The sequence below is a fragment of the Lotus japonicus genome, chromosome 3 (genome assembly GCF_012489685.1).
Source record: "Lotus japonicus ecotype B-129 chromosome 3, LjGifu_v1.2".
In the NCBI taxonomy this organism is placed as follows: Eukaryota; Viridiplantae; Streptophyta; class Magnoliopsida; order Fabales; family Fabaceae; genus Lotus; species Lotus japonicus.
In genome coordinates, this window is record NC_080043.1 from 45,944,222 (window position 1) to 45,953,168 (window position 8,947).

The window sequence follows — 8,947 nt, forward strand, 5'->3', positions numbered from 1 at the left end:
GACTCTGCAAAGAGTGAAAATTGATTGTCTGCAGAGCGATTTTCGCTCTAATTGCTTGCGTTACTACTCAATCGGATTGAGTGGTTTGTCTAGTGCTACCGTATGGTTAGTACTAATCGGACGTTCGATGGGATATAGGATGGTGGATCTTAACCGGATGGCGGAGGCTACATGTGAGCATCATCAACGACTGATGGCGACAGCAATGTATCAATAAAGAGGAATGAACCGAATTGGAGCTGGGGGACCAATGAGGTCAGGTTCCCAAGGCTACAACGGAAGGAAGAGTTACCATAAGTGGGGACCATATCAGCGTTCCGAGGGAAGAAATCTTATCTCAAGAGAGTACAAACCGACGACTGCTGATACTGGGGGGGAAGCCAGTTGGTGACAAAGGAGTGACATGTACTCGTTGCAGAAAGTTTGGGCATTTTGCTAACAAATGCTCAGTGATTGGACGGAGATGCTTCAAGTGTAACCGAGAGGGGCATCTAGCTGTGAACTGCAAGACCAAAGAAAGTCTATGCTTCAATTGCAACCAACCGGGACATTTCTCCCAAGATTGCAAGGCACTCAGGGGCGAATCATCAGGGAATGTTGGGAAAGGAAAACAACTTGCTACAGAGGAAAGGATTCATATCAAGGGAGGAGCAAGAGTTGAGGAGTCGAACGAGGAAGAACGTGGGAACGATGGTAATATTTTAACTGTTCTCGTATTCTAGAATAACTTACTCTTTTATATTCAAGCGAGTGTGACGCGCCTAACTTGTATTTACTACTTAGACTATGATCCTATGATTATTATCCCTAGTAGGACCTTATTCGAAGTTGCTCGTGATTTAACTATAGAGGTTACACGAGATCTAGAATAGCACGCGGAGCTAGGGAGTTGTTTTACCGAGGCGTTGATAAGGAAGCTAGGATCTCAGGGAAATTCCTTATGGGTACGAATCGTAGGATTTTAGGGCGTTTAGTTTTGAAGCGGAGTCGTTAGAGGATCTTTCGGCAAAAGGGATTCATTCGACCGAGTGTTTCACCGTGGGGAGCGCCAGTGTTGTTAGTCAAGAAGAAGGACGGAAGGTCGAGATCGTGGGTGGATTATCGACAATTGAACAAGGCGACGATCAAGAACAGATACCCGTTGCCGAGGATAGATGATTTGATGGACCAACTACGAGGGGCTACCGTATTTTCCAAGATAGATTTGAGGTCAGGCTATCGTCGGATCAGAGTGAAGATTGAGGATATACCGAAGACTGCTTTCAGGACACGTTAAGGACACTACGAGTACCTAGTGATGCCGTTTGGAGTGACGAATGTACCTGCTGTTTTCATGGATTACATGAACCGCATCTTTCAGGAGTTCTTAGATCGGCGTGTGGTGGTGTTTATTGAGGACATATTGATCTATTCGAAGGACGCGAATAAACATGAAGGACATTTGCGCCAAGTTTTACAATTGTTGAGAGAGAAAAAGCTGTATGAGAACCCTTCCAAGTGTGAATTCTGGCTGGAGGAAGTCAATTTCTTAGGCCATGCTATCTCGAAGGAGGGCATAGCTGTGGATCCAGCGAAAGTGGAGACTGTTTTGGCTTGGGAGCAACCGAAGATGGTGACAGAGATCAGAAGTTCTGTGGATTTAGCTGGATATTATAGACGCTTCATTGAGGGATTTGCCAAGATTGTTGGACCTTTGACTCAATTGACGAGGAAGGATTAATCTTTTACATGGATTGAGGGTGTGTGGTTCCGTAGCAGAATCGTTAGGAACTTGATATCAGGATATTTGTGGTTACTGGATGTCAGGAACTCATTGTCTGTTCCAGTGGGTTTTTCTAAATTTCCACCTTCGATGTATTAGGCCTGATCAACCTAATATTGAGGGGGTGATATTCGGAATCACAGCTGATAATGGACCTTGATAGAAGGATGTGTAAGATGAATTTGAATTGATTGAGGATTAGTCGGATTTGGGAGGAAAGTTCGTGTTAAGCATTTGATTGTACAAGATTAAGATTTGAACCTTTGGAAGTTGATGATTTTCGTATAGACATTGATTGGTTAGTTCGTGTGATTACTCCAAGTAGAGGTAGACTAAGCCAATAGAATTGATGTTGGAAAATCTTTAAGTATTTTCTCGGAAGTTATGAAGTCATAGGTTATGTGATTTCTGACGTGGGATTATTAGAGATTAGATAGGTTGGATTTAATATCCGGTTATAGATGATTGTTTGATGGTAGCGAGATTGAGAAGAATTAACTCTGAACTAGATTGTTATAGTCGAGTTCGAGGAATAAGTTTTGCTAAGCGTTGGATTAATATGTGGAGACATTATAGTCTTAAGAGATGAATTTTCGCTTGAAAAGTGTTGAATTAATGATTAAGTTGGAGAAAGAAAGTTTTAGCATAAGTTGAATACTTGAGGTTGGTGATATGGATTCCAAGGAAATATGCTGAGATTACTAAGTGAGATTTACTAAGTTGGATTGAAATCTTAGGGTTAAGATTGAATCTTGAGAGTCGAGAATCGCATACGAGTAAGAGATCTTACAGTTGTAGCTGTGACAATAGGAGTTGAATCTTAGAAGAATGAAGACCTGGAGATGGGTTTCGGGTTAAGACCATTGAGGTATAATATAAGAGTGATCTTGAAGTAAATGAATCTTGGGTTGTGTAGGGTCATAAGGTTGGTTATAAGTTGGTGATCGATTGATGTTGATCATGAGGTTGCAGACATAATGAGCCATGTGATATGATTTGAATGATGTTAGCATAATAAGTTGTGGATGTGAAAGCATGACGACACTGGTCAGGTCGTTTGGGTAAGTGAAGGAGTTATAGTTTTTAAGAAACGGATATTCATTTAAGAAGTATTGAAGGATTAAAGGACATTAGAGGACCAAACTTGGAGAAGGTTTAGGTTTTAAATCTATGAATGTCTGTCTAAGGTGTGAAGGACTCAAAGTTTGTCAGAATTTGATTGGGAGATTAAGAAGTTGATTGACGAGATGGTGGTTGAGTCCCAAAAGGAGGGTGTTGGTGTTAAGATGAATACTTGAAGTTGTTATGTTTGGACAAGTTTCTTAGAGCTTAAGAGTGGATGAAACTTTGTTATGGATTTTGATGATGCATATTACGGTTAACAAGTGAATTTTACTAAGGTTGAATGAGAATCCTAGGGCTAAGGTTGACCTAGTGAGCTGAGATTCATGTACACATACGAGATTTAGTGGTGTTAGCGGTTACGATAGAGTTAAATCTCAGAATGTTGAAGGATCGGATGATAAGATGGCTAGTTAAGTCCCTTGAGGTATAGTTATGATGTAATCTACTAGAGGATAAGTCTCGATTTATGCGAAGTGTTAGGGATTTCAGTAAGTGTAAATAGGTTTGAGTGAGGGAAGTTCTAAGGAAGAAGACGATAATAATGGATTGTTAGATATTAAGAAGAGGATTATCTTATAAGTTGTTGGTAACTTGATGTTGAAGGGGATAAGATTAGTGAAGGACAAGAAATAAGGACATAAGTCGATTTTTAATTCGAATGGTGACTAAGTAGGAGATTGATTTCATTGTGCGAGTGATGATAGTTACGAAGTTGGATGTGACGTTAATGGACTATTAGATTCCAACGCAATGTTTCGTCTAAGAGTTATCGAACGAACAAGTGATGGACTGTAGATGAAGATCACGAGGACAAGTTGAGTATCTACTTTGAGATGACAGAGAGGCACTGAGTTTAAGAAGAATTCCGGACGACCGAAAGTAAAGAAGTAAGTGGCTAAGGTTGTGCGACTGCACGGAATGCCAACCGGTATCATTTCAAGCAGAGGTCCGACGCAAGTAATCGAGTCAGACGACATGAGGTTGAATGATGTTTTGTCTTTTGAGACGCCGATAGTTAGCAGTGGGGATAGAAGAGTGAAACAGTTAAGGGGAAGGCAGATTGCTTAAGTAAAGATTTTGAGGAACAATGACACAGGCACTACTACATGGGAATTGGAAGATAAGATCAAGGAACTGTATTCCGAACTTTTTGCAGAGCTCTGAGTTTCGAGGACGAAACTTTCTTTTTGGAGGGGAGTATTGTAAGACCTGGATTTTCAGAACAAGTTAAGTTTCCGACTCACACGTAGAAATAGTGTAAGCGTGACAGGAGTTTGACATTTGAGAAAGATTAATGAAGAAGAAAGTTCAGGAATTGCTTGAGGAATGTTGCGTAGCTGTTTTCGGAGTTAGTGCGAGTCGTCTGCACACCTGCCTTATGGCAAGCGTGTCCAGAATAGGCTATTTCGCTCTTAAAGCAACGTTTTGAGTGAGATTTCGAACTCTCGGAAAATTTAAAGATTCTTTTTATTTTTCCATCGACCAGCGTTTCATTTCGGAACTCTGGACTGTACGCACGATAGGTTTCACTTTTCGGATGTCCGCCGACGCTAATTTCTTTGCTTCGAAACCCTATTTTCGAGCAATGGATGAATACTTTTTCTATTCGGGACTTCTAACGAAGATTCCGTCCGCGTTGCCAGACTTGTTTCGACGTTTCCAATCTTTCTTCAGTTGGAAGTTTTGTCGTTTGAGCATCACAGCAAAAAGTAGTTTTTCGGGGCAGATTAACCGACACCGCTTTTGAGTTTTTCGATATCGTTTTTCCCAAATCCTAGATATTTGTTTTGAGTTCTGGAATTCCGACGCCAGAATCTCTCTTAGAATTTCTCGGTGATCGTGCTGCAAAAATCGGAATCGCGAAATTTTCATTTTCCCGCGATTTCACCCGCCTATAAATAGCGCGAAAAAGCAAAATCCTCTCATTTTCTTTCCATTTGTGGCTGATTTCGTGGGGAGCAAGGGGGGAGGGGATTTCCGCGAAAACTTGACCAATCTTCGTGCAGTTCGTCCCTACTTCTAGGTATCGAGGTAACTATCATGAATCCTGCCTCTGATTTCTGTTTCTGCTGAGTTTCTGAAGTCGTTTCTGTGCTCTAAGTTTTGAGCTTTTTCTAAAATTGTCCGATTTCTCTGATTTCTCGCTTGGGTTATGTTCCTTATGTTCCCCTGAGTCTAAAACCTCTGTCAGTAAACTCTGATTGCGATTCAGTTGTCCAGGATCTGAAAAATTGACTCAAAACTCTTTTTGTCTCACATTTCGAAACTTTATTGTCGAAAAGACTTAATATGACTTCGTGCCTTTAGGATTTGTTGTCACGGATATCATGAGGATCGTTGCTGTCAAATTTGTTTTCAGAACTGATAACTTTGAAGTTTTGAGCCTTTATTTTGGACCAAAATGCCCCTGCGTAGTCGTATTTCGGCCCGATTGTCCGAAAATTGTTCTGACAGTTTCTTTGCCTTAGTTTTACCCTAAAACTACCTTGTAAACTGATTTGATCGAAGAAAAAGAGCCGAAGCCCTTTTCTCCTTTTGGCCGTGGGTTTTTCCTAAGGGGAGGGGAGTTTTTCGTTTTCGAAAACTTGTCCTTTCGTACCTGTTTGTCGTATTCTGAAGCTTTGATGCTTTGTCTATCGTTTATGTATTGTATTGCGATCGAACTAATCGATTTTGTGTGGATTCTGCTTTGTTTTTCCTCCGAGGTTCAGTTGAAGGAACTTTGGAAGTTTCAAGGCATTCCTGTGAAGGAGATTTGATTTGCGAAGCTGGATCAGCTCGAGGTTAGGGCAACTTACTATATATTAGCTATGACTGCATGATAGGCGTCGATAAATTCGACTTATGTTTTATCTGATGTTGTTTTTGATGATGAGTTGATGTTATGATGCTTTTCCATACTTGTGATGTTGTGCTTTTGTTGGATTGAGCGTTTTGACGCAATTTCGGAGTGGAGATTCATTGATCTGGTGATCTTTGATATTTCGGGTTGGATGAACAACCCTAGGCAAGTCCAAATGTGGGGTTTGAGACTTAGCCATATGTTGGAATTCTTAGACTTTCCCCGGGAAATGTATTTTGGGTGGTTGATCTTTGAAAACTTAGAATGATAGAGCTTTGAAAAACTAAAGACTTGGGAAACTTAGACTTTGAGAAATAAACTCATAACTTGACTAATTCGAATTGAAACAATTTTTATTAACGTTTAAGCATAGGAGAACTGAAGGGGAAAATATTTACGAAAGACGGGGAAAAGTCGACTTTGTTGTGGGTTTGGAGAGTTATCGGAATTGGGGGAAGCCACTAAGGTGAGCTATGGTGATGATTGAAAGTCACCGAGTACTCTAGTACTCTTGGGGATTGTTGTGGAGCCGTGTTGTATTGACCGACACCTAGTGCTCTTGTTGTTTGGGCTGTGTTGTATTGACCGACACTAGACCCTTGTGTATTCTGTGGATGGAGTTGTGTTGTATTGACCGACACTTACTCCGAGTTGTGTTGTATTGACCGACACTAACTCATGGGTTTGTTGAGATTGGGTTGTGAGCTAAACACTTTCGTGGTAAGGACGATTCGTTGTTTGGCTAACCACGTTGCATTCAATCGGGTGAATAACGGGAATGGTTCACCTGTGCATATCATGGTGAATAACGGGAATGGTTCACCTTGCATTAATGATGAATAACGGGAATGGTTCATCATTCGGTGAATAACGGGAATGGTTCACCAAGGATGAATAACGGGAATGGTTCATCCAGGATGGATTTCATCCAGGATGGATAACGGGAATGGTCCATCCATAGTGAAAATGCTTCACTTGTGGCGAACGGGAACGCGTCACAAATCCGGATACATATTGTGCATTTCACGCATACATTCATGCTGACTGAGATTGTGTGCTGTTTGTTTATTGAAGCAATGTTAGAGCCATAACATGCTAGGATTGTTTATATGTATATATATCAACATATATCTATACCCCATATCACATGTTGAGTGTATATCTACTTATTGTTGTGAGTTGACCCTAGCGCCTTGGCTTTGTTTGTATGTTTGTGTTTGGGCGGTCGGCCTGCTGCCAGATGTCGATGGCCGACTGGTGTTCGATGGTCTCTCCCTCGGGGGGGATCAGATATGAGCTTGTGGATCGGGATGCCCCCACCGCTTGGGTGATCGATGTTGTGGGTCATCGAGCGACGTACCGGGGAAGGGTCATGGAGGACCGGACTGACGAGTGTGAACATCTGACGAAAGAAGTTCTACGACGCATGGAGCTGAGCTTCAACTTGCCGTCTTCAGTTCGCCGAGGACTCGGATGTGTGAGCAGTTATGGGTTGGTAGAGTTAGGCAGGCGTCATATTTGTGTAGAGCTCTGATTCGTTTTGCTTTTGGGACGGGGTAGGTTCCCGACGCATGGCTTTTGTGTGGTTCTCTTATTGAGGGATCACAGTGAGTCAGTCGGACTATAGGAGTCTTTGCTTAGGCCATTTTGAGGCCGACTTTCTCCCAGTGGATTGTAATTATAACCTTTTCACTCACACTTCTGGATCTGTAACTATTTGCCTACGGGCACACTACTTTGGAGTCACTGCGAGTGCGCGTGACATGGGAGTGCAGCTGAGGCTGTACATGTGTATATATTTGTGTGTTGGTTGGGTTTTGTCTTTATTTTCTATTGCTTGATTTAAAAGGTATCAAACAAAAAAATTACCTGTTTTCAGCGTAAAGTCTATTTTTGGTTACTAAAGTGACACCTGGAAATCGGGGTGTTACAGATCCCACTGGCCTCCAGTATCCCGCCTTTCCCTTTTTCTTGCTCTTCTCTTGGCTCGTGCTTACAAGAGTCGGCTTCCTAAACCTGGGCAATCCCCAGAGCCTGGGCTCAATCGCCTGCACTCCTCTGCTAAATTTGTACATTTCCAAGTCCTCGATTATGTTCGCCCAGCGTTCCTCGGCATGGGCATCAGTGAACTGCCCATCTCTTCCCATCCTACCGTCTAACCTTCTCTGACCCTAGCTGCTCCTTAGTCTCTCACTCTTTCAAGCAACCATCTTCTCCAATCTCCCTTCGCTGTTTCACCTTCGGCCTTGAAAACCCTGCTAGCCTTGACCCCATTCCAAGATCTCGATCTCGTGACATCTGTGTCCATCACTGACTCCCTTCTTTCCATACAAACTACGACAATTATTATAGAATTCTCTCGCCCTCCGCTGATCTACCACGATCTTTCCCACTTTACCACAGATTAGTGGGTACTTCACTGCTAGGTGAGCCGTTGAAATTACTGCGCAGAGACGATTTAACGTGTTCCCCTCGATGATGACATTATATGACGCCACAACCTGCAATACCAAATACCTCACACGCAAAAGCTTGATGTTCTCGTCAATTCCAAAGACCGTGTCTAAATCCAGGTAGCCACGCACCCAGACTTGTTCTCCTGAGAAACCTACCAGAGTCCTAGTGTACAAAATCAGGTCCTTATCTGTTAATCCCAACTTCTCGAACGCATCGCCGTAAATAATATCCGCAGAACTTCCTTGGTCCAAAAGTACTCTTCGCACATTAAAGTTATTGATCCTTACCATCACCACCATAGGATCATCCTTGTGTGTCTTGATTCCCTCGAAATCTGCCGATGATATCACTATGTCTGGGTGATGAAAACCGAATGGGGTCGCATACTCTTGCACTGATTAACCGCCCTGACATGCCTGCGCCTTGCCAAAGGTGTATCACCGCCTCCACTGGTGGTTCGAGATCTTTGTTGAAGGTTTCTTCAGCTCCCTTCTTTCTTGTCACCAACGTCTCCTTCTTGTCGGTTGTTGGCGTTTGACCACGATCGTCCCGTCTGCGATGATCCTGCTGACAGCTCCCTTTATATCGATTTCCCGGCTGTCGATCTCCTTGCCAGCGATCACCTCGATTATTCAACTGTGAGCATCCCGCCCTGATTAATCTCTCAATCTCGTTTTTTAACGTGAAGCAATCTCCGGTGTCATGACCCGCCGATCGATGGTATTCGCACCACTTGATTTTATCTACTGCCGCCCGAGGTG

At 42.7% G+C, this 8,947-nt stretch overlaps 1 protein-coding gene across 1 annotated transcript; it reads right to left on the reverse strand.

Annotated features, from left to right (window-relative positions):
• Window positions 1-7,987: 7,987 nt before the first annotated feature.
• Window positions 7,988-8,485, reverse strand: LOC130744222 (uncharacterized). The gene has a single exon (XM_057596416.1). It carries the CDS (start codon window positions 8,483-8,485, stop codon window positions 7,988-7,990), a length of 498 nt encoding a protein of 165 aa, XP_057452399.1.
• Between the last annotated feature and the right edge of the window lie 462 nt (window positions 8,486-8,947).